At 44.0% G+C, this 26,004-nt stretch overlaps 1 protein-coding gene across 4 annotated transcripts; it reads left to right on the plus strand.

Annotated features, from left to right (window-relative positions):
* The first annotated feature begins 387 nt into the window (after positions 1–387).
* EXOG (exo/endonuclease G) lies at positions 388–25,652 on the plus strand. 4 transcript variants are annotated; one of them, XR_009690287.1, is made up of 9 exons: positions 388–598; positions 2,123–2,272; positions 4,757–4,896; positions 6,559–6,635; positions 8,643–8,757; positions 18,097–20,541; positions 20,932–21,121; positions 21,281–21,382; positions 21,475–25,652. XR_009690287.1 is itself a non-coding variant. In XM_061127810.1 (6 exons), the coding sequence occupies exons 1-6, from the start codon at positions 436–438 to the stop codon at positions 18,580–18,582; spliced, it is 1,131 nt and encodes a 376-aa protein (XP_060983793.1). In that variant the 5' UTR covers positions 388–435; the 3' UTR covers positions 18,583–25,652. The 4 variants fall into 4 exon arrangements, 1 of the variants encoding a protein (XP_060983793.1); XR_009690286.1 differs by having other exon boundaries at positions 18,097–20,254; positions 20,399–21,121; XR_009690285.1 differs by having other exon boundaries at positions 18,097–21,121.
* The last annotated feature ends 352 nt before the right edge of the window (positions 25,653–26,004 follow it).

Raw genomic sequence — 26,004 nt, forward strand, 5'->3', positions numbered from 1 at the left:
GTTATGATTTGTGTACTATGCGACTTCAAAGCCACGTGTCATGAACACACCTAATGTGGCGCTGGTTTTAGAATCAGATCTGAGTTGGAATCTCGGTTCTTAGGACCCAACTGTAAGCATGTGCAAGTGGTGTACTCACCTGTTAAGTGGGTCTAAAAGGATTTGATGTGCACATACTGAGCCCTCGCGGGGTCAAGCCTTCCCGCGTCACCCGGCCTAAGTGGACTGGAGGTGGAGCCTGCGTGCACCTGGGCTTCCAGGTTTGCCGCCAGAGGGCGCGCGCTTGCGCTCCGGCCTCCGGCGTCCGGGAGAGCCTCCGCGCCCGGCGGCTCGAGGTGGCGCATGCGTGTCTCGGCCCCGTGGTTGCGATTGGCTTTAAAGCGGCCGACCTGGCGCGTGCACGCGCTGCGGCAAGAGGCTAGCGTCTCGGGCAAGATGGCTGCTAAAAGTTTTGCTTCCCGTCTCGGAGGGTCCCGGCGCTTTTTCAGAGGCTTCGTGGCCGGAGCTGTCGCGGGCGCTGCAAGCACTGGCCTCGTGGTGGTGCAGTTCCTCCGGAGTCGGGACGCGGAGCCTGCGGTGGTGGTGAGGGAGCCGGACGGTGAGTGTGTGGGCCCCCGGATCTCGAGTCCAGGCTGGTGCCTCGGACGGGAGCGGTAACCACGGATGCCGCTGTCGCCGCTCGCCCAGCCCTTGGTCGTCGGCTGTCCGGTCTCTTGGTTCTGCCTCCTCTCCGCACGTCGCGTCTCACCTGCCCGCTCCGTGTACTTACTTCCCGCCGGGGTCTACTGTCCCCCAAGTACTGATCCCCACACGTGTTTTCCACTGTCTTCTGTCCTCCCCTTGATTGTTAGCTCCATAGGCGCTTGGACCGTGTTGTTTTAAGTTTTGTTCTCCACCGTATACACGGCCCGGTACCTGGTACATAATTGGCGTCTAGTAAGTATAGATGAATGAACGAAGGACCCCATAGTTTTAGCACAAGGATTCCAAAGATCCGGGATCTAATGGCTGATGATCTGAGGTGGAGCTCATGTAATAATAATAGAAATAAAGTGCACAGTAAATGTAATGAGCTTGAATCATCCTGAAACCGTAGGCCCACCCCCGGGTCCTTGCGAAGACTGTCTTTCAGGAAACCAGTCCCTGATGCCAAAAAGGTTGGGGAGCGCTGTTCTGGCAGATCCCTGAGCTGTCCTCCTTTGATCATTGTTTAAATGAAGAACACCTGCTAGCCTTCTTCGACGCCAGTAAATCTGCAAGTTGCCAGGTGTGCCTTATGTTTGGCAAAGTAAATGAGCTCATGCTCATTTCTGCCTCCAACACGCCCATTTCATTTGCTCCTTCTGACACTTGGCATTTCGCGAGAGAGCTACTCTGGTGAGTTGAAACCTGGAGAGGGCATCCAGAGAGGGTTATTCGGAAACTGATTCCCTGTTCAGTAGGTGTTCAGTTTCTCCCACTAGGAAAAGCTGTGCCAGTTTTACCACTGTCTTGCTGCAGCATATATCTCTGCCTCAGCACCAGAACAGTGAGGAAGAGTGTCAGTGAGGTGATCTTGTTGTTGTTTGGGTTTTTTTTTGTTTTTTTTTTTTTTTTGCTGCGAGGCCTGTGGGATGTTAGTTCCCTGACCCTAGATTGAACCAGCACCTCCTGCATTGGATGCCTGGGGTCTTAACCACTGGACTGCCAGGGCAGTCCCTGAATGAGGGTCTTAAAAAAAAATTAAAAGTCTGTGCTTTTGTCCCCACATTAACTCTTAAAGCATGGTGAATAGGTAGGCTGCCTCGCATTCAGTTATATCGACGACAGGAGTTTTTCTTGAGTACACTGCATTGTGTGGTGCAGAGATTCGAAAATTCAATGTGAAAGACCAGTAAAATCGGGTTCTTATTTAACAGTTAATGAAATAGCTACAGTTTACTTGGATAGGATTATGCAGTTGATTTTAGGCCAAACTAGTATTTTGCTTACTCTCTTCTTTGCCTTGTAAGTAATTGCAAAAATGAGATCACCTGGTTAATGTGATGGTCAACCCAGTCCTTTGTCTTACCCCCTTCGTTATTATTTTTTGTTCCTAATAAAAGTCACTAACTGTTATTTTTGCACCCTTTCTCATTTTTAGGTTCTTCGGAAAGGGCTGTCTTGGAACAATTTGGATTCCCTTTAACTGGAACAGAGACAAGGTGTTACACTAACCATGCCTTGTCTTATGATCAATCAAAGCGGGTGCCTAGATGGGTTCTTGAACACATATCCAAGAGCAAGATAATGGGTAGGTGGTTAGAAGCAAAGTTGTTGATGAAAGATGTTTCCAAATTGAGAACAAGGAGGGTTATTAATAATTTCAACCCTTTCTACATTATAGCGCTTGTAGAAAATGTTTGTATGGCTCACTAGATAAATGGACCCTGCCTGGCTGTCTCAGGTGTTGAGAGGATCTGTATCTTGACACATGAATTGGAGGCTTTGTCACAAATATGGCTGCCGTGAGCACCACTCATTCATAACCTCCACGCATATTCTTTAAATGCCTGGCACTGTGCTGGGCCTTGGGGTTCTCTGAGTGACCAGAGTAGATGGTCTCTACTCCCAGGACACTTTGGTTGACCTATCAAATACTCATGAACGTGTAGTTACACTTGGCAATAACTGTTTTGGAGGAAAAGTGATTGCAAGTTGAGTTTGTGTAATTAAGGAGCAATAAAGAATATGATGAGAGATTATAACAGGAGAACCTGATACTGCTTAGCGAGGCTTCTCTGAGAAAGTGGCCTGAAGAGTGGATGGCAGTTACCCAGGCAGAGGAGCTGGGTGGGTAGCGGGATACGGAGAAGAGCATTCCAGACAGGGACAGACATTCCAGACGGGAAAGCTGCCTCTTCAGAGGCCTCCATGTGAAGAGTGTTGTTCCATTGGGGAACTAAAAGAAGGCCAGCCTGGCTGTAGGGAGGGAGGAAGTGATTTGAGATTAGAGAGGCAGGCAGGTGCATGCGTCTGTTCACATGTCCTCGTGTCTCGATGCATTCCTGTGATCAAGATGACCAGGTTTTGCTATTTACTGTTAGATTGATTTCTAGGTAGCCTTTCTAGTTTACACTCCCACTATCACTGTCCTATTTGTTGTTACACTCCCACCATTACTGTTTGTTGGTTACCAGGGCTAATTAACCCTCACTTTGAGGGTTAATATTTTGTGATTTATTCTTTCTTTGTGAATTTTTCTTTACCGTTTTCAATGGGCATATTCTTTTTTGAATTTTGTAGGAAATTTTTGTATGAAGACTATTACTTTGTCAGAGTTGTTTTATTTCCATTCTGTTATTTGCCGTTTAATTTCCTATTAATTACAAATTAATTTACAAATTATTTCTCCATTGCTTTATAGTGCATACAGTGTTTAAATATATTAAAATGAGTGTGTGTCTTCATAAAGTACACATTAACCTGCAGAATAGCAGGAGGATTGGAATATGTTTGGCCTCCCTGCTAGCTTAGCTGGTAAAAAATCTGCCTGCAATGCAGGAGACCCTGGTTTGATTCCTAGGTTGGGAAGATCCCCTGGAGAAGGGATAGGCTACCAACCCCAGTATTCTTGGGCTTCCCTTGTGGCTCAGCTGGTAAAAAAATCTGCCTGCAATGTGGGAGACCTGGGTTCGATCCCTGGGTTGAAAGATCCCCTAGAGAAGGGAAAGGCTACCCACTCCAGTATTCTGGCCTGGAGAATTCCATGGACTGTATTGTATAGTCCATGGGGCCACAAAGAGTCGGACATGACTGAGCAACTTTCACTCTCACTTTGGAATATGCGTACTGCTAGAAGGGAACTGATGTTAAGTGTAAACTTCATCATAGCAAGTGAAATTGATTATAAATTTAAAAAGTTATTTATTTGGCTGCCCCGGGCCTTAGCTGCAGCACACGAGATCTTTTAGCTGTGGCATGTGTCATCTAGTTCCATGACCAGGGATTGAACCTGGGGCTCCCTGCTTCGGGAGCATGGAGTCTTGGCCACTGGACCACCAGGGAAGTCCCTGATTATAAATTGACATCAAGAGAGACTCACTTGATTTAGTCTCAAGCCTGATAAATTTCCTTTAAATACAACAATTTACCCATGATGGGATTTCAGCTTTACTAATTTTATCTTGCGCTTAAGTTATTATTTTCCGAGGTATCTAAGAAAAAGCACTGTGTTTCATAATGTAAATCATGTGAGCTGTATAGTTTTGAGGAGGTGAAATAGAGCTAATTAGTATTATTTGAAAACAAGAAGCAATATACCTGTGATTTCCTTGATTTTAGTGTGAAGCATTTGTTATACAGTTTTAGTAATGACAGGCTAAGTTATTTAGGTTAACTCTCCTGCCAAAAACAAGAAATGTTATTAGCAGTATGTAGAAAACAATCACTTAAAAAAAAATACATGAAGAGCCTATATGATGATAGAGCTTTGCCAGGCCAATATCTGGGGGAATGCCAGAATCCAGGGAGGGTCAGAGCGGTCCTGGTAAACTAAAGCCATATTGCTTTTGTTTCTGTAGCCTTATGGGGTGAGGGGGACTGAAGGCAAGACTTAGTTCTTGCTAAACTCAAATGAAGTATCTGAACTATCCCAGGAACTTCAGACGTGCATGCCATCAGTAAGGATTGATACTATCTGCTAGCTGCTCAAAGAGATGCCAGCTGGCAGCTTGCCTTGCTTAGCGAATCTTGGGAGACATTTGTCCACTGAGCATGGTATGTCTTTTTTCTTCAGGTGGTGCAGACAGAAAACATTGTAAATTCAAGCCGGATCCCAACATCCCTCCAGCCTTCAGTGCCTTCAACGAGGACTATGTTGGCAGTGGGTGGTCCCGAGGCCACATGGCTCCAGCAGGAGATAACAAATTCTCAACTGTAGGCATATTTTTCGGGAAGGATGGGAACACAGGGCTGGTATTATGCGTTCCATGGGACTTGGAAATTAACCCAAGACCCTAACCCTTGAGAATTTTCATACTCAACTTGGTAGTTTTCTTCCTGATTATACTTCTTTTCTTTGCTCAGATGCTCAAGCGTTTTTAAAGGGGTTGAGTGAGGAAAACTAAAAGCTATGCAAAAGCCAATATGAGCTTAAACGACTCACTCATTTTTATTTTGAAAAATTTCAGACCTGTAGAAAAGTTGAGAGCACAGCAAAAATATTTTGACTTGGAGAAAAGTTGAGGATAGGACAGAAAATGCATCTTGATACCTTTCTCTATAAATTTTCTTAAATCATGGACAGTAAATTGCAGACATGGTAACACTTCATGCCTAGGTAGATTGTTTGGGAGATTATATTATCTAAGGATGAGGATATTTGAATGTATATCAAGTTGTATCATTATACTAAGAAATTGTGCAAATGTGTTTTTGTATAATAATATATAGTATACAGTTCACGTTCAGATTTGCCAAATTGTCCCAATTAAGTCATTTACAACTTAAAAAAAAAAAATTCAGTATCTATTCATGAGTCACATATTACATTTAGTTGTCATGTCTCTCTAGCCTCCTTAAGTTCAGGATACTTTTTCTGCCAAAAAAGGAGAGAAATAACTTTTCTAACGTTGAGATTTATTACATGAACTGTTGGTGATTATTGTCTTTAAGACAGTGATTCTCAACCTTGGATACTCATTATAAGAAGCAGGGAAGTCTTAAAAAATCCTGGTACCCAGACTGTAACCAGAGCAGCTAAATGAGGAGTCCTAGGGCGTGGGACCCAAGCATCCACATGTTTGAAGCTCTGTAGGTTATGTCAGTGTGCATGCAAGCCTGAGAGCCACTTTTTGAAGAGTATTTGGTGACCTTGGCAGTTAGCGTAGGTCACGGAAACCTGATGACAGAGCCTTGGGCATGCAGGTCAGAAGCGTGAGGGGAATGAACACTGAAAAATGTGTTGCTCATTCGTGTCTGACTCTCTGCAACCCCATGGGCCCGCCAGGCTCCTCTGTCCATGAAATTCTTCAGGCCAGAATATTGGAGTGGGTAGCCATTCCCTTCTCCAGGGGATCGTCCCGACCCAGGGATCCAACCCGGGTCTCCTGCGTTGCAGACGGATTCTTTAGTGTCTGAACCACCAGGGAAGCCTGAATGAACACACAGTGGGCAGAAATTCAAAAGAACAGGACTTTTTTGTACCACTTCTGAACTAATGTGTTTGTACTATACTACTTAAATACTGCTGTGTTCCTGAAAGCTGACCTTTGTTGAGAAACTCTTTGCCAGAGACTTAACACTAGAATTCACCTTTTAGCTATATAGTGGAAATTTTTTGTTCATATAGTCTACATTAAATGTATGAATTTAATAAATTGTGAAGAAAGCTAGCACGCCAAACTACTTCTTTTGTTAGTCCTTATTCTGATGATAATCCTTATTGAGCCTTCTGTTGGGCAGTAGTTGTGGCTTTCTTGTATCTAAGCAAATAGCAGCTGTAATTGCCTGGGGCCAAGGTTTGACTAAGGAACTGGTTCCCTCTCTCAAAGGGGAAGGCATTTCAGTGCGTGTTACTGTTTTTGTTTCTTTTCACAGAAAGCCATGGCTGAAACCTTTTACCTCTCTAACATTGTGCCTCAGAATTTTGATAATAATGCTGGATATTGGAACAGGTGAGCAGGGAGAGTTTTTAAAATGTGATTCTGTGGGAGATGAGTGATATGACAGGAGAATGTATGCCTGAGCTGTTCCTTCTGTTTTTTGTTTTTCAAATGCTAACAGTACGGAAGATAAATGCTTTGGACTAGTGTTCTTTGCTGGATTTTGGGATAGTTTTCTATGGAAGTATAGACTTCATAGCCGGCCATTTTGGTCTTGTTTCCACTGGTCACAAGTCAAGTTCTGGAAGAAACGACTGGAAACATTACTGAGACAATGGAACACTGTGCATTAGGCACAGGGCTCTGTATTTTTCTCTGGTTGTATATAAAGAGCTGCTGAGCCTTTTGAGAACATACCATTGAACATAACCACGACCAGTGTTTGATAGAAGCTGTCTACAGTAGTCCCTTCTTATCTGTGGTTTTGCTTTCTGCTGTTTCAGTTATTCACCATCAGCCGCAGTCCAAAAATATTAAGTGGAAAATTCCAGAAATATGATTTATTTATTTGAAATTAATTTTCATAAGTTTTAAATTGGTGCCTCGCCCAGTGACCTGATAAAACCCAGTGCTTCCCGGGTTTCCCCGGTGATCAGTGGTTGGGAGCCTGCCTGTCAGTACGGGGAACTTGGGTTTGGTCCCTGCTTAGGAATGGTTCCACGTGCCGTGGGGAGCTCAGCCCATGGGCCACAGCTATTGAGTCTGAGCTCTAGAGCCCATTTGCTGCAACTAGAGAAAGCCCATGCATAGCAATGAAGACCCAGCGCAGCTAAATAACTTAATTAAACTTTTTTTTTAAAGATAAAGATTTTTTCAAAAAAAAATATAGTACCTCCTGCCTTGTCCTGCCCAGGATGTGAATTCTCCCTTTGTCCAGTGTATCCCCCCTGTCAGTCAGCAACCATCTCACTTTCATCGTGCTTGTATTCACATTACTTACTAATGGCCCCAAAATGCGAGAGTCGTGATGGTGGCAACTTGGATTGGCTGAAGAGAGGCTATAAAGTGCTTCCCTTAAGTGAAAAGGTAACAGTTGTTGAGTTAAGAAAGAAAAAAAAAATTGTATGCTGAAATTGCTGTGATGTAAGAAGGAATCTTTTTATCTATGAAATTGTGAAGAAAAAACTCGTGCTAGTTTTGCTGTTGCATTTCAAGCTGCATAAATTACAGCCACTAAGTATGATAAGGGCTTCGTTTAGATGGATGAATTTGTACAGTAAGATATTTTGAGAGGGACTATACCCATGTAACTTTTATTATAGCATATTGTTATAATTGTTCTATTTTATTATTATTGGATCTTACCATGTTTAGTTTATAAATTAAACTTTATCATGGATATATGTGTATAGGAAAAAACAGTATAAGTAGGATTTGGTACTGTCTGCAATTTCAGGAATTCACTGAGGGTCTTGGAATGTATTCTCTGTGGCTGAGGAACTATTGTATAAAATCATCTAGGCATTCTCTATTTTTCAGATGCTTTCGTTCAGTTATGTCAGGGGGTCTTTTAATTATTTAAAACTAATAGTAATATTTCATTTTACACTAATATTTCATTTCACGCTACTAATATTTCATTGCTATTAATACAGTGTGACAGTATTTAAGAAATGCTAGGATAAACCTGATTGTCCTACAATGGATGTAATTACATAAAAAATATCAACTTGTTGAAATGATACATAATTCTTGTGAATAAAGTTTGAGAACTACTGGTATAGAAAAATAAGGGAGGAAGCAAAACAAAATTGTAGTCATAAACTTTACGTTGAATGGACACACAGGAAAATGTAGATAGTTGTATAAATGCATGAGTTTTTTTAAGTTTTTTCATACAGCAAACTGGGAAGAATGTTGCTTATTTGCTTCTTAGTGTTTTATGCCATATTCACCTGTTTACATTGATTTCTGTAATTCAGTATTCTTGTAACCGCTCCTAAGGACTTGATAGGGTTTGCTGCTTTTCTACATTTGGGTTTGAGACTATCACGTATCTTTTTGCTTTCTGTTTTTCAGAATAGAAATGTACTGTCGAGAACTGACAGAGAGGTTTGAGGATGTTTGGATCGTGTCTGGACCGCTGACCTTACCTCAGACTGGAAGTGATGGAAAGAAAACAGTTAGTTACCAGGTAGAAACATGTTTTAACATTCAGGCTTCTGTGCATGAGATTATAATCTCATTCTGTATTGTACTTTTTAGAATTATTATTTTTAAAAATATTGATTTATTTATTTGACTGCACGGAACCTTGGTTGCTACATGCAGGATATTTAGTTGCAGCAGGCAGGATCTAGTTCCCTGACCAGGGATTGAACCCAGGCTCCCTGCCTCAGGAGCTCAGAGTCTTAGCCACTGGACCACCAGGGAAGTCTCTGTATTCAACTTTTTAGTTTCATTTATTCACAAGGATTTATTGAGCAGTTGGAATGACAGGCATAGAGGATATAACGATGGGTTAAAAAGCAACCATTGACTTCAAGGAGTGCACAGTTTAGAAAAGGAGGCAGACTTGTTATCAGCTGATTATGTTACAGTGTGAGCTGATGTATACATGCATAGATGGAGTGGTATCAAAAAGAAGTGACCAGCCGTATTTGCAAGGGTCAGGAAGACTTCACAAAGGAGGGGATTGATTTATTTTTCTTTGGCCTGTGGGATCTTAGTTCCCTGCCCAGGGATTGAACTCTAGCTCCTTCATTGGAAGCACAGTCTTAACCACTGGACCGCCAAGGAAGTCCCCCGAGGAGGCGATTTTTGAGCTAGATCTTGATGGAGGAATAAGAGTGAACAGAGGCAGGAGGGGAGCATGGGAACTCCAGAAGATGGAGCGGTGTGAGCTCAGAACTTAGGATCAACAGCAGAGTTGTGGGATTTAGGTATCGTTATAGATACGGGCTGGACTCAAGCAGGTGGAGTGAGGAGAAATAGAGAACTACAGTAAAGACTAATCACGAATTCAGTTTTTGGGGTGAAGAAGAGGGAAACATTGAGGAAGACCTCCAGCTTGCAGTTATTAATAGTTGAATATGTGCTCAGGCACTCAGTCATTTGTGTCTCTTTGTGACCCCGTGGACTGCAGCCCACCAGGCTCCTCTGTCCGTGGGATTTCCCAGGCAAGAATACTGGCATGGGCTGCCGTTTCCTTCTTCAGGGGATCGTCTCAACCCAGGGATGGAACTCAAGGTCTCCTGCGCCTCCTGCTCTGTAGGCAGATTCTTTACCACTGAGCCAACCTGGGAAGCCCAGTTAGTTGAATAAATGGGAGGAAAAGCTTTTCTTTTAGATGCTTGGATTTTTTTTTTTTTTTAAAGATGAAAAAAAATTTTTTTTAAACATGCATGATATTTGAGAACTTTATGGATTAAAGGAAAGGGAGAATGAAGATATATGCCAGTGTGATCAGTGGTGTGAGAGAGGTAGACCGCTTCTGCTGATGGGTAAGATGAAGGATTCTGCCAAGAGGGTGGCTGAGTCGATGTACTGTGAGATGTACCGCGTGCCCAGGAACGAAGTGGGGTAAGGAGGAATAAGAGAAATGGTCGAGTCAGTAAACCGAGATTGAAGGACTTCCTGGAAAGTCAAAGAGTGGGTGTGTTTGGAGGGAGCAGATGTTTGGTAGATGCCACCTGTTAGGTTACATAGTTACTTAAGGGGGTCTCTGATAAAACTGAATGACCTGAGAAACAGGAAAATAAAAACAACTTTAGGGTATATGCTGTCCCCCGTGACTGGCTTTTGATCAGCCTGTCTGGCTCTGGGGAGCAGAGATGTGTGGGTCTGTAAGGTGTCCACAGAAGTGCTCACACCCTCAGAGTGTTCCAGAAGTACTTGTGGGAGTGAAGGAGTGGCAACAGAGACTTCCTGATAAACTGTACCTGTGGTGCGTCACGCTGAGAGGGACACAGTATCACCTCTGGTATTTCTGCCCAAGATGCATACTGTTGAGTGTCCCCATGCGGAAGTATCAGGCAAACCCCAACTGAGGGGCATGCGTGAAATAGCTGACTCACATTCTTCAAAAATGTTAGTGTCCTCCAAGACAGAGGCATGTCCTCAAAGACAGAGGCTTGAGATAGTAACCGTTCAAGATGAATGGAGACTAAAGACTAAAATACATGAAATAAAATGCATTGTGTTATCTTAGATCAGATCCTAGATCAGAAAAACAAAAGTTGCTGAATAAGACTTTATTCGGACGACTGGTAACATTTAAGGTCTGTAGGTTAGATAATTATATTTTATCAGTGTTAAATTTCCTGACTTTGATTATTGTACTTTGATTATGTAAGTGAATGTCTTTGCTCTTAAGAAATACAAAAGGTTTAGGGGAAAAAAACATAGAAAAAGGTTGAGTGATAAACGGAATTGGGCAAAATGTTCAGAGTTGATGAATCCAGGTGAAGGGTGTACAAGTGTTTCATATGCCATCCTTACACATTTTAAATTTGCAATTCAGAATGAAGCAAATGTATATACCTCTTTAGTATATCTTTTGTATACCAGAATCCTATTACACTGGGTTATACAAAGTTAACCACTAGAAAGACTTAACCTTGCTTTTTCTACTAAATAGTAGATCAGTGAATGCCATACAGGCGTGTATAGGTATTCTCAAAGAGTTTTAGAAGAGACCCATCAGCTCTTCGGGCCCTAATTGGTGTCATGGTGATGAATGTGTGAGGGCAGTCACGGTGAGCTTCTTGAGGAGTGTACTCTGAGTAACAGTCTTGTTTTTTTGTTTTAAAGCATTATCAGTCTTAGGCCTTTTCTTTCAGATTCTGGGCCTCTGAACCTGTAACATTAGTTTTCCATGTCTGTAGTAATTGATAGGACCTATTCATGTTCACCCTGGCAAATCTTTTAATTCAGCAAATCTTTAAGTACTTGTCACGTGGGAGGAATGTACGTGGAATTATAAATGACATGCTTCAGACTGTGTTCTTGGATACTTTTCCCCTTCTTTCCTCTCTTTCACATCATGGAAGTCATCTCGCTCTCTCTCAATGTCTTTGAGGCAACAACTTTTATCCATTCTTTTACTTAATAACTTGCACTCAGATTTTGCTGAAGCTCTGAACACCCGCAGTGTTGTGGAGGCCTCGCACAACATTACAGGGCACGGCAGGTGTATTCTTAACCGCTGGACTGCCAGGGAAGCCCAGCATCATTTTTGAGATCAAACTTGACTTCAGGTGGAATTTTACATTTAAAAATCTTGAGTGTATTTATTAGCATGAAAGGAAAATATGATCCGTTAGTAAATTAAATTAGAAAAATTGTCTCAGAGCTCCCCATTTTAAGAATTGCGTTGGGCTAAAAATATATGTATTCATACAAATCTATACACGTATAAGCTTGGGTGAATTTGGCTAAGGAAAACAGACATGGGAGGCAAAGCGAGGCAAGTGGAAGAGGCAGGAGAGAGTAGGGTGTATGCTCAGAAACAGGAAGTCCCTCAGACAGTTGGATTAGAGCACTTGTGTAGGGAAGAAGACAAAAGGAAAGGATAAATAACAAGGCCCTGCTGGATGGCACAGAGAACTGTGTTAAATATCTTGTTATGACTGTAATGAAGAGGAATCTGAAAAAGAATATTTATGTGTGTGTACACCTGAAACAAATACATTATAAATCAACTACACTTCAAAAAAAAGTTAAAAAAAAAAAAAAAGAGTAAGATTTGTATCAGGTGCAAATGCTCACCCTGAATGCCCAACTGAAAATTCAGGTGATTTTCCGGCAATTTGTAATAAAACCATTATGGGTAAAACCATGTCCTTAAGAGATGCTAAGAAAGGGGACATGGCATCGCCCAGCCCTTGAAGTGGGTCTGTTCCTCTCAAGGAATAAATACGTATTTGAATCATGGATCCTGTTTCCCAGGGAATGCTTTGCACCTATATATGGCAGTTCATGTTTTGTTTTCTTAAATCTGTCCATTTAGTATTTCCTTCTTGTTTACAACTAGACTCTGAACTTATTTTAGTAGAACATAGCTAATAAAAATAATGTATTTGTTTACTTTTCTATCTAGTGACGAAGCTTTATGTGTATCTAGTGTGTGCACTTTGGAGGCAGTGGAGCAGATGACCTGGGATTTAAGGGCCTTGTATACCTCCCGGTATGTATGTAGCTTTGTTCATGCCTCACAAACAGCTCTTACAAACAGGTAGGGATTACCTTCTTTTATTGGAGGAAATTGAGGTTTCAAGAGGTCACGTCCAAGTGACATTGCTAGTAATTGTCAAGGGGGAAATCCAAATGTGGGTCTCTCTCCTTGTATGAGAATTGCTCATCATTCACAGCGTTGTTCTTTAAGCTCTCATAAATCTCCAGTGAAGAGTTGGCTGTGCTCTTCATATGTAGAAACTTAAAGACCAGGAAGTAAAACATGGTGTGGACGGAGAGGTTACAAGTGATAGTTGCTGGCGTGCAAAAATAAGAGCAGAAAATGGGCCAAAAGGAGGATTCCTTCTAGCCAGGCAGAAATGTCTGCTGGAATATGTAGGAAAGAACTGCAGCGTCATAGGACTGGAGTGAACGTGAGCCCGCGGGAAGATGAGAGGCAGTGATTTTATCAGAAGTGAGTCATCTGACAGCTCTAATCACAATCACCCCCTTTGTTATAGCTTAGGTCAGCCATGTGCCTATTTCAAGAAGAGATAGAATCCGGGCAAATGAAACATACCTGAATATTCCAGCCTGAACATTGTAATTGTCCTGGCAAGAAAGTGAGCTTTAGATTTGACGGCTCAGCAGTGGTGGTGTCCTGTGAGAAGTGCTTAACAGCCTTTTTTTCTTCTACAGCATTATCCAAACTTCCCCTAATTCCACTGCGAGGGGGGAGGAAATTGAAGATAACGCCTTCAGAGATTTCGAGGCATCAGCTGATGTGATCAGCAATTATTTTTTTAAATCTATTTTAGCTTTATGCAGTCTTAATTTCTATATCTATTTAATTGAAATCAGCTCTTTTATTGGATAAATATTTCCTTATGGAACTCCCCTGGGTGGATCCAGTGGTTAAGAGTCCCATGTTTCCAATGCAGGGGGCACGGGTTCAATCCCTGATCGGGGAACTAGGATCCTGCACGCCATGTGATGAGGCCAAAATAAATAAATAAAATAATAATAATAAAGTCTTGGGAACTTCCTGGTGGTCTAGTAGTTAGGGCTCAGCGCTCTCAGTGCCACAGGCTGGGGTCAAAAAGTAAATAAAAATAAAAGTCTTATTTAAAAAGCAGGCAAATCTATAAATATATATATTTCCTTACCCCCATCCTAAATCACTCAGCAGAGGTGACCGTCTGGGAAGATGTGCTTGTTCCACTGGCTTGGCATCTCCCGCCCCCTCGCAGGGCGGGTGCCCAGTGTGAGAAGGACGGCCTCCCGGGGTTTGAGCGTCCGAAGTGGCTTCACAGGGGCGGCCACACCCGTTGACTCCCCACCCCGTGACTCTCTTGCTTCTTGTCCCTCTGTCCGCTCAGGTCAGGATTCCCTGTTTATCACACCATCATGGTCTCTTTCTTTCACTTGATTAGTCTGACTTTGTTTTAAGGGCTTCATCTCTTGATGTGTCTGACAGTTTTATTTTTGGAATGTCTTTTTATTGTCTTACCAAGGGAATGTAACCAGATACATTACATCTGTCTGAGTCTCGCGGGTGCACGTTTTTTCCCTGTGATGCTGTGTGTATGACATGAGAGAGCAGGTTTAGCCTGGGTGGTGTTTGTGGCCAGTCTCTCTGGCACAGAGTCAGCGTGAAGGCCCAGCTTTGTGTGTGTGGAGTTAGTTGGGGGTGAGACCGGGGAGCAAATTGTCATCTCCAGCTCTTGGGTGGGAAGAAACAAGCTCAGGCCGGCAGGTATGGAAACGTATCTCAGGTCATGAGTGAGTGCCAGCTTTCTGATTATATAGTATTTTCTTGTCACTCCCGGTTGATTTCCAGTTTTCATTACAGCCTTGACACGAGTTCAGTGCTTTTTGGTAATTTAACAGCACCAAAAATTTCCTTTGTAAAGTATTTTTATACCTAAATATTATATGAAAAGGACTTCTGCTAATTGACTGATAAATCGGTTAAGCCCTTGGGTGGGTTGTTTAGGGCCTCATTTGTGTCCAGCCTGCTTTCTTCTCCTGAAACCCTTTTGTTCACGTTGAACTGGTCTCATCTTGCTTAATCCCACGTTTCCCCTGTCCTGGTGCAGAACCATCTTTTGTGCCAAATGCGGTTGCATTTCTGTCTCTTGAATGTTGTCTACTACAAAAATATCTTTTTACATAGGCCTTGCTGATTTCAAAATCATTTTTTCTAGTTTTTTAAATTAATGTGTCTTTGTGTCTACAGAACTATTCAGAGACGGACTGCTTGGGGATTGTTACTAGCCATTTAATGAATGAAAAAAAGAAGATGCTGTGACTTGCAACTTAGTGCAGGGCCTTAGGTCTCTGGGGTTTCAATTTGCTGAACTGTTCTGATTTGGTGCCCTATTTTCTAGAAACATTTTCTGAAGGTCTTCCGATTTTCCTGAAAGTGGGAAGAATTTATGTTGTAGGTTGAGTTGTCTACAAAGAAGTTTAAAATATTTTAGGGTTTTTATTTTTTTAAGTTTTAAATTCAATGAAGAAGCAATGAGTTTTCTGAATTTCCAAATAATACTGGTTCCTGTATTAGACAAGTTAAACATGTTTACTTTCTGAGAACAAAGCAGACTGAATCAGAGCAGATAGTGGCTAAGTTTCTATTTTTCTCTTCATTTCTGGGAAGAATATTTTACCCCCCTTTTGTTGAAATATTGTGAGAAGATCATGGGTGGAAGAGTCACACTTTGTGGTTCTTATTAGGAATTCCTGTGTCCATGCAGGTTCTCAAAAGCAGTATTGGAGGCCCCCTAGCTGGGTAGAGTTTTTAAAAATCTAATAGAAATGATAGATTTCCATGAGTTTAAACATAATGAATCTTAAAATGTCAAGCTTCTTTACTTTTGCCTAGAATTTAATGAACCAGGCTGATTAGAAACCCTGGTTGGCAGCACACGGGCATGACCTCTTAATTATTTTTGAGCGTTGTCATTTGTGTGTGTAAACAAAGTGTCCATGAGGAGAGAAAATAATTAAGTGACTGGTCTTGAAGGCTCATCATAGTGGCCACCTGAGGTCTGTGCTGCAGTGATGGAGGCTGTCCACCAGGCGGCACCAAGGATTTGCTTAACTCTTGGCTCCCCAGCTTGAAGGCCATTTAGACTCCCCTCCTTGTAAACCTTGGCGCTGCTGCTGCCGCGCCCTCCGTTCTGGTTCCTGGCTTCCTCTGCACCCACCCCCCAGCGCAGGCACTGATGCTCTGTACTGACATCTCACCACATCCCACCTGCAGTGGGAACTGTGGCTGTTGACGTCTCCCCCCATGGGACGCTTCTTGAGAGCAGCAGGAGCTGTGTTTACTTTCAGCTCCTGTTACCTATTCCTTTAGTATTTCCAGCAGTGCCAGGCACAGCTCCTCTGAGTTGCATTCTTGAGTGAGCATCTCTGGTGATCCGTGGGCTGGTTGTGTCCTCCATCGGGTTCACTGCGGTGTGTGTGTTGGTCTGTGAGGAACACGCACCAGTGACTTGTTGGAGGGGGTCATGTAGGTTGTGCAGTTCCGTAAACCTTACTCTAAGCCGCACCCTGACCAACCGCCTGTACTGATTCCAGGACAGCTCGTTACAGAGCTCGCTGCTTCGGGCGGGTCTTCCCCGCGCCCTGTGGTGGGTCATGGCGGGGCCTCCCTGCGTGTAAGCAGAGGCCTCAGGGCTGTGGGGCTGTGCGTGTGGGTAGGAGCTGGGGGAGGCAGAAGCGGATCCTCCCCAGCTCTCGTCCCTCTGTCTTAGCTGGGCTCCCGGCGGGGCCTGCCCGAGTTGGAGGTTTTGGTCAGGAAGGGAGGCCTCTTACCGAGGAAGGGCGGGCCTGGGAGGACCAGGAGCTCCACGATCGTGTTGTGGGGTTGTGTCATTTTATTGGAGGCTATTAAGGAAACGGATGTTCACTTTTTCTTCTTCAGAAAACAGATAATGGCTCTTAGGCCAATTGGAAGGAAATTTGAACAGGTTTCATAACAGTGTTATTTCATTATTACAGCCAGCCTACACAGGCCCGACCCTGGCCCTGGCTGCTTCGTTGTGTGGACACCTTTCCAAAGTGTTAGATTTGATGACACATTCAGGAGTTGTGTGTTTGATGGCAGACCCGAGTGTGCAGAGCTCTGAGCAGACGGCGTTTACATTACCTAATATAATTTAAAAAATATTTTTTTAAGATTTTTGTTTTTTGCAGGGACCATTTGAGAGTCTTCATTGAATTTGTTTCATGACTGTGTCTGTTTTCTGTTCTGGATTTTTGATTGAGAGGCATATGGCTCTTAGCTCCCTGGTCAGAGATTGAGCCCACACCCCCTCCATTGGAAGGCTGAGTCTTAACCACTGGACCACCAGGGAAGTCCCTGTCTAATGTAATTTTAAACATAAGCCATAGTCTAGGCGATACTGAAGATATTAATAACTGATGTGGTGTGTCTGGCTGCTTCTTGAAAGCCTATGTGTTTAGCTCCCTAGTGAATTTGATAAACTGAGGCCATATTTTTATTTCCAGAGTTGGGAGTTCCTAAGCTGGCAGTTTTGACTATTGAATGTTGGCACCGAAAGTTCTGATTATGAGACAAAGAGGAGGCGACGGCTTTTCTTGTCCATTGAAACACCCAGGACTCACTCCTGGCATTGCTTTGTCCTACAAAGAGAGCAGAGACTGGGAGCCCTGGTCTTTGGGGTGACCTTACTTTAAAGATGATCAGAATCTACCTGTTAAATGCTCCTCTTCTTTGAGAATCTGTCTCAGTTTATTATTACCTTTGGCAGTTGAATTTAAATCCCTTGGGGTGGGGTGGAGTAGCTTGTTAAGTGCATTTTTGGAAATGCACCTAGAAGTCTTTTCAGGAAATATTTGGGACTTGCTTCCCTGGTGTCTCAGATGGTAAAGAATCCACCTGTAATGTGGGAGACTTGGGTTTGATCCCTGGGTTGGGAAGATCCCCTGGAGGAGGGCATGGCAACCCACTTCATTGTTCTTGCCTGGAGAATACCATAGACAGAGGAGCCTGGTGGGCTACAGTCCATGGGGTCTCAAGGAGTCGGACACGACTGAGGGACTCGGCACAGCACAGTGCAAATTGGGCTTCCCAGCTGCTGTTAGTGGTAAAGAACCCGCCTGCCAGTGCAGGAGACATGAGAGACATGGGTTCGATCACTCACTCGGTAAGATCCCCTGGAGGAGGGCATGGCAACCCACTCCAGTATTCTTGCCTGGAGAATCCATGGACAGAGGAGCCTGGCGGGCTGCAGTCTGTGGGGTTGCAAAGAGTCAGACACGACCGCAGTGCCTTAGCATGCACGCGCAGCGCACATTAGCATCGCTAACACGAGTGCCTTGTTCACAGGTGATCGGCGAGGACAACGTGGCGGTCCCCTCCCACCTGTTCAAGGTGATCCTGGCACGCAGAAGCGCGGGGTCTGCTGAGCCCCTGGCCCTCGGGGCCTTCGTGGTGCCCAACAAGGCCATTGGCTTCCAGCCCCAGTTAAGTGAGTTCCAGGTGAGCCTGCCGGATCTGGAGAAGCTGTCGGGACTGGTGTTTTTCCCGCAGCTGGATAGAACCAGTGACGTCAGGGACATCTGCTCGGTGGACACCTGTAAGCTCCTGGACTTGCGGGAGTTCACCCTGTATCTGAGCACAAGAAAGGTTGAGGGGGCCCGATCGGTAGTCAGACTGGAAAAGGTCATGGAAAATCTTCGCAACGCGGGCATCGAGCCCGACGAGTACTTCATGACTCGCTACGAGAAGAAACTGGAGGAACTCCGAGCTCAGGAGCGGTCAAGCGTCCTGGGGGAGAAGCCGTCGGGCGTCCCGGAGGCGAAGCCCTCATAGTTCTCGTCTCAGGAGCGTGTCGTGGTCTCTAAGGAAGCGGGGGTGGCCTCTTCGGGATACTGTGTTTTAGCGACTCTTGTTCTTAAAATGATGGAATCCTAAATTTCAGACCAGATTTCTCCCCAAAAGGTGAACGATGTCAGATTTTTCGGCTGGCATAGTATTTGACACGGGAAGTGATTATATAAGGAAGCTGTTAGCACCTGCAGATCATGGGCTGGCGTCTGGTTAACAGGAGGGCTGTGTCTGCTGGATGGGTCCCTTCAGAGGTGTTGGATGTGAAGGTGTGACATTTTCTGTCTCCAAATCGTACCGTGTCTGTATCTGCTCAGCCTTCTTGGAGCCCAGTATTATTTACATGTTTTCGTTAACTAAGACATGAGTTGGTCTTATGCCTCTTGAGTTGGTCTGATGCCTCTATGCATTATCCTGACCACATGTGTTGTATATTTCTCTCTTGTTCCTCCTCTCGTGGACCCGCTGTTTCTCCTCTTCTGTCATGTAGACGCCCCCAGCACCTACGTTTTCTGCTCACCTAGTGGGTCGTGTATACAAAGCTCAGTGCTTTCCATGTATTATCCTGATACTACCCTCCGAGGGAGATGGCGCTTCCTCGTTTTACCCACGAGGAAGCTGAGACTTGGAGAGCTTAAGTGTTTTGCCCAAAGTTCATCTTCCCAAAGAAGTAATCCACGAGGAAAGAGGCACCTAACATGGGGTATGTTAAAGTCTTCTCTGACACAGAGGCTTTTGACTTAGAAAAATGTTCTTCCATGGGTGTCTATGACCCTGGGGCCTGTTTGGTAAGACGGTCTGGTTTCTTGTCTGCCATCCAGCCAAAGAGACTTGAATGTCCTCTGATTTGAACCCTCCTTAGTTCTTTGGGAAGAAATAATCACAGGTGATTGTGAGAGGTCAGTGCTTTCTGGGGTTGATCAGAGTCCCTACTTGCCTTCAGAAATGCAGTTCTTCTAGTGACTGGCTGGTGCCAAATCCATGTGTTTGTTGCTTTCCAGATGGGCCTTTTGTTCTTGAGATTGAGGGACCTACGAAGGGTCTGTGCCCGCAGAGTCACCAACTTGTGGCCTGAGCACCTTTGTGCTTGCTTGTCTCCGTGGATGGCAGAGGGCAGGTGGTTGGGCCAACGACCCAAAGACAGCTAGCTCTAGGGGAAGCAGTAGCTGTGTTTCTGAGCCAGGCCTCTAGTTTGGGATTTATGTGGGATCCTTTCATGGGCTGTCATCAGCGTAGGCAGTAAAATATCTTAAAGTAGCATACAGGCACTTGTCTGACTGTGTCCCATCACTGCTGTCTTTCCAAGCGGTGCTACCAGAACAGTTTTGGTGGTGTTGATGTGTGTATCTCCAGCAGAAATGCCAAGACATTAAGATAAAGGCCCGAGGGATTTCCCTGGTGGTTGAGCGGTTGAGGATCTGCCTGCCAGTGCAGGGGACATGAATTCAGTCCCTGGTCTTGGAAGATGCCACGTGCCATGGAGCAGCGAAGCCCGTGCGCACATCGCGAGCCTGAGCGCCTCGACCCCGTGCTCTGCGGGGAGAGGCCTCCGCAACGAGGAGCCCGCACACGGCAACGAGGGGTAGCCCCCTCTCACCGCAGCAAAGACTCAGCACAGCCAAGAATAAATAAAATTATGTTAAAGGAAAAGATAAAGGTAAGATGATGATGGTAGATCTTGTTCTGCTTTATTTGGGTAAAAAAGAAAGAAGTTGGGAGGGTCAGAATACCCCAGCCTGATTAATACCGGCCTCTCTTAACACACTGTTGCCCATTAGCTTGTGCCTCTTTTTCTTCTCAGGGAGAAAGAGCCAAAATGTCACTGTGAAACCAAAAAAACGTCTGTTACTTTCTCTCCTCATCAGAGAGGTGAAAGGATCTGGGTGTTTCTCCAGGAGCCCGAGGGCGGCTCTGGGGGAGAGGTCCTGCTGCCCGTCTTCAGGGGTGAGCCCCCATCCGATGTCCCCTGGGCCCATCACCGTGCTGTCCTCCCACGGGAATTTCCATCAGACGTGGGGTTATTTCCATGCCATTCTCACTCCTTTGTCTTCACCTGGAGTGGTAGAGAATCTTGATTTTTAGATCCGTCCAGTGTTCTAACATGTTTTAGAATGTAATGAGAAAATGCTAAAAATTTTCTAATTAGAAAATTAGTCATTAGAAAACATGTTAGAAGATGCTACCTGGTTGTTGTGGAATATAGAGATAGCTCCTCATACTAAATGCATGTAAATATATAAAATGTGTTGTCTCCCAGCCCTCATTTTGGTATGTAAGAGTTGTGTTGGTATACCACAAGTGATGCCTGAATGTTTTCTCCACACTTCCATTAAGAGTCTCTCCAAGACAAACTTTGAAACGTAAGCGCTGGGTAGAGCTCAGGACTTGCCTCTGAATCAGATCACTTCTGCCTGCCCCGTGGGACAGCTGAGAACTGGGGCTCAGACGCAGCAGGGCCCCAGGCCAGGCGTGTCCACCTCACCACTGCCCCAAACCGATCACCATCCAGCCCTCCTCGGCTCCTGTGAGTTTTTGGGCTCCTGTACCTGGGACTCTGCCTTCCGCCCCGATACACCCAGGGAGCCCCTGGTGCTGCTGGGGAAGAAGGACCAGGCTGGGGTCTCTGCTGCTGAGGGCCCCCCCCGAGGGTGACGGACTCACTCCCTAATCTCTCTCCACTCAGAGTGACATCTTTATTTCGAGGCTTCAGTCTCTTTGGTCTGTGGATTGAGACTGTTTCACCAGAATCATGTGTGACAAGGGGGACCTTACGAAAGTGGCCAAGGTAGGATGGGCGTGCGAGCCCCTTAAATACCTGCCAGCGCCTCTGGCCTCGGGCCGCGATCTTCACACTGAAAACCTCCGTCCCTCCTTCAGGACTTAGACTGGAGCCCAGCAGGAGAGGCAGAGTCTGATCTTGAGGGAGTGGCTTCCTACAGGGCCAGGCTCAGCCTGGAGCCCTGCTCTAGGAGTGACCGTGAGTATCCCGCGTGCTCCCTGCCCTCATCCTCGTGAGCCCATGTCTGTCGCTGGTGTCAGCGTGGTGAATCTCGATTTCCCCTCAGCAGCCTGGCCCGACCGGGGCCTGCTGTGTGTTTCCTGCTCATCCCACGTCCACCGTGTCTGCCCTTCCCCTTTATGGGCCCTCAGTCTCCTCCTTGATGGGTTCTCTGATTCATTCTGGGGGAGCTGGTGAGGGCTGGCCTCATCGGCTGTGGAGTTCATGCTCTTGCCTGCCTTCATGCCCAGCCTCTCCATCCAGCCCGCTGTGCTGGACGTTGTCATGGAGACGACCTATCACAGGGTAGCATAGGCCCCCCCACCTCTAGGGACCGACCCTTAGGTCAGAGCGCTGACCGGATGCCCTGCACTCTGTATAATTTGGGGCAGGGGAGATTGGATGGTTGGTTGGTGGTTGATTGGTGGTTGGATGGGCTTTTTTCATGTTCCTGAACTTGACAGTTTGGCCAAGGACTGGTTTGCTCTGAGACCACAGCACCTTTAGGGATCACTGTGACCTAATGCATTTGAGTTAATTTCAAGCCTTCAGAGAAGTTACAAGTACAGTGAATGTCCTCTCCCTTGATACTGTGTCTCATTTGCATTCTTTTCTTGAACCATTTAAAATTGTATTAAAAAAAAAGTTGTAGGCACAGGACTCTCTCTTTTTTAATTGAAGCATAGTTGATTTACAGTGTTGCATTAATTTGTACTATACAGCTGAGTAATTCAGCTACATACACACATATTTTTTATATTCTTTTCTATTATAGTTTATCATAGATACTTAATTTAGTTCTCTGTGCTATGCGGTAGGACGTTGTTTATCCATTCAGTATATAATAGCTTACATCTGCTAACCCCAAGCTCCCACTTTATCCTTCCCCCAACGTCCTCCCCACTGGCAACCACAGGTCTGTTCTCTGTGTCTGTGAGTCTGTTTCTGCCTCATAGGCTTTTTTGCGTTGTCTTTTAGCTTCCACATAGAAATGATATCATGTGGTGGTGGTTTTCCCATTCTGATTTATTTCACTTAGTATGATAATCTCTAGTTGCATCCACGTTGCTGCTGATGGCATTACCTTGTTCTTTTTTATGACTGAGCAGTGTTCTGTCGTACATGCACCACATCTTTATCCGTTTCTCTGCTAAGGGACATTTGGGTTGTTTCTGTGTCTTGGCTGTTCTGAGTAGTGCTGAATGGAATATTGGGGTGCGTGTATTGTTTCAAATTTTGGTTTTCTCTGCATATGGTGTGCCTTTGGTTTTGCCAGCAAGTGTTTGACACAATGGCAAGCGCTTCTTCATTTTGATTCCATCAAATAGCCTCCTAGGGAAAATTCTGGGAGACTGGTCAATCTGTAAACCTGCAAATAAGGAAAAGATAACTAACATCATGTGGTCACAGTATTTAGGTGGAGAAAATTGGTTGAAACCGTTTTTAAATTCCAAAACTGATCCTTTCTGCAAGTACAATTAGAGAAAACTCACTTGATTAAACAGAACACTGACCCCTGAGAGAACAAAAATATTCTTAGCAGAAAACTTGAAGTAAACTCTTGCCATGTCCTTGAAGTACAAACACAGCCCACTGCCTGGGACTTCAGCCTTGAGTTTAATTGTTAGAACTTCAAGTCAAAGGGGGGAAAAGGAGGGAAGAAAAAGGATCCTTTTAAAATCAAATGTGCAAATTTGACTATTGTGACTATTATTCATAAACTTATAAATTTAAGTGCAGTGACTGAGTCAAGGAATACAAAAATATTTTTAAAAAATGAGATCTCTGGATGTATTTATGTCAGTATGTGTCTGAATAATGTTGCTGAAGTTAATTTGTACATGAGCTCTATTTAATTGGCTTAAAGAAAAGTGTTTACAAATGAAATCTGCAATTACCTACTTTTGCAAGAGGGAAACTAAGGATAGTTGTGTTCATTAGACTCATGTCTTGTACCACTTTGAGAAAAGAAATTATAGTTTGAAAAAAATGCCTGTTTTTAGAGGTTACAGAATATGCTCTTAAGTTTGCTGATGCCAATATGACAGATAATTCATAGTTGCTTTCTTCTTTGTTCTCACTAGAGAGTAAGGTTATTTTTTTTTCTTAGGGGTTGAAAATTATGATATTAAAGCTACTAAAATGGGAAGGGAACCGTAATAAGTGTGTAAAGCATGTACGAGATGCATTACCAGCAAAAGAAGGTATAAGGACTGGAGATATTTTTGTTGAGGGAAAAATATGATAATTTTGTCCTACAAGTTGGTGGTTGTTTCTGGATGGAAAAAAGAAGGGAAGACTACGAATCCAGACAGTGATAAAAAGGGTTGTGAAAAAGGTACTTCAAGAAAAGAGTTTTCTGTGTTGTTAAGGATGATCCCCTCATTGTCAGGCTTCTGCCATTCAGATGACCCTTATAGCATGGAAATGATTTACTCCTAAGGCAGGGTATTTAACATTAATAAACAATAGCTGTGAATTAAAAAACCAGGGCTGTGGGAAACCCAAGAGGGCCACTTGGCTTTTCCTGGCTCCCCGACAAACCTCATCTTCATCTGATGGATTATAGCTTTCCATCATGCAGGGATGATCCTGTCACAGTGAAAAGGAAAAGGTTAGAAAATGTGTTTCGCACTTGGAGTATAGTTTCTGGAAGTTCCAGTGACCAAGACACTCACTTCACAGGACAGGTCATACAGTCCTTAAAAATGCCACAAACTTTTTGAAATTATCACTGTCAGTAGCATCCTCAGTCATCAGGCAAGGTCAACAAAACTAATGGGAAAACTGGACTCAAACAGAACAAAGATTAATTATATGAGATTAAGTGAACTGCTCAATATGATTGTGATCTTTACGATTTGTTTGACATACTTCTGGTTACTAATATTTGTTTTTCAAATACAGAAAAGCTCCTTTTCTCAAACTATTTGTGATTTACAACAATACGGTAATTTACACCTATGGGTAAAATTAAAATATTTTGGTTTTGTCTCTACCTGCTTCCTCCAGAAACTGGAGGAACTCTTAGCAACCTTATCAGGTGAATGAAAAAGACTCCCTTGTCATCTGTAGGAATCTAGATATTATTGGGACCTGGAAAAAAGACAGATGTACTGTCTATAGATATCATAGGCAGAATCTGAAGGCAAGCCATTGGCATGGCTTTCCTGGCCTTGAGAGGCCTTCAGAAGTTCAGTGTGAGATTCCTACTGAGAAGTTCCAGTGCAACCAATTGTAAAGAGCCTGGGGACTTACCTGGTGGTCCAGTGGTTAAGACTGTGTGCTTCCCCTGCAGGAAGCATGGGTTTAGTCCCTGGTCAGGGGACTAAGATGTCACAAGCCACACAGTGCAGCATAATAAAAGCCTATAAGCAATTAAATTTATATAAGTAACCAGGCCAAGTGTATTGAAACCAAACTTACTTTGAACAAATCAGCCTTAATTAGTCTGGGTTTAGTAAAAATGAAGATAATCTAGAGAGAAAAATTATATTTCAGTTGTATACACGTGTTGATATTGTAGTTCTGTATTTACTGCGGCTTTGTATTTATTATCTATGTCCAAAATGGCTCTTTATTGCTATGTTATATTATATACAGTTTATCTAAACTAGTAAAAGAGTGTTTTAAGCTTGTTTCCAAAGCCAGTCATAGTCATCTCTCTTTGGATGGAGATCAGATGCCATGTGACCTACAACTAAGGGGTTATGCGCACTGGAAAAGACCTGATTGAAAGGACGAATTAAAGGACCCTTACCAGGTACCCTTCACTAGCGTATGTACAACAGAAGTGAATGAAATTGACTTTTGAAAAGATTGCTGACCCCAAATGACACCCATGCCAAAGTGAAAGGAAGACAATACCGTGGAAAAACAGCTGACCTTAAACTTTTATCTGGATCAGGCCTGTAAGAACCATCCAACTAACCCAATCACACTGTTTACCAAATGTTTGCCTCCCTATCAAAAGGGAAAGTTACTGTTTTACTTCTGACCCCAATATTCAGGGTGAAAAAAGAAATCTCTGGTGAAGATGCCACAGAGTCTAACTGTTCATGATGTATCAGTGCTTGTTTTCTGTGTCTTGCCAAAAGCGTATGTATGCACAGTGCTGGTGTGACAGTTGGTACAAGTGATGAACGGTACAGCCTACAAAGCATTTCCCCAGTAGCAGAGCTCTGAGCTTGTTGGTGATATCTGATTACTTTTCCCCAAAAGTGGAGAACTAGGCAAAAAAGAAGAAAAGAGGCCTAGCACCACGGGACATAAATGGACCCCGAGCAGGCAACTGAGCCTCCCCGGCAGCGCTGGAGAAACGTATTGACTCATCAGCGGTGTTTATGGAAACAGCTGCAGTCGAACGGGGAACATGGTGAAAGACGCTTTCACATGTTGAGGTATGGGGA

The sequence above is a fragment of the Dama dama genome, chromosome 24, assembly GCF_033118175.1.
Source record: "Dama dama isolate Ldn47 chromosome 24, ASM3311817v1, whole genome shotgun sequence".
In the NCBI taxonomy this organism is placed as follows: Eukaryota; Metazoa; Chordata; class Mammalia; order Artiodactyla; family Cervidae; genus Dama; species Dama dama.

Coding starts and splice junctions, on each gene's coding strand:
- EXOG (XM_061127810.1), top strand. CDS start 436: ATGGCTGCTAAAAGTTTTGCTTCCCGTCTCGGAGGGTCCCGGCGCTTT. Junction 4,897..6,558: donor GAGATAACAAATTCTCAACT/GTAGGCATATTT, acceptor TTCTTTTCACAG/AAAGCCATGGCTGAAACCTT. Junction 6,636..8,642: donor AATGCTGGATATTGGAACAG/GTGAGCAGGGAG, acceptor TCTGTTTTTCAG/AATAGAAATGTACTGTCGAG.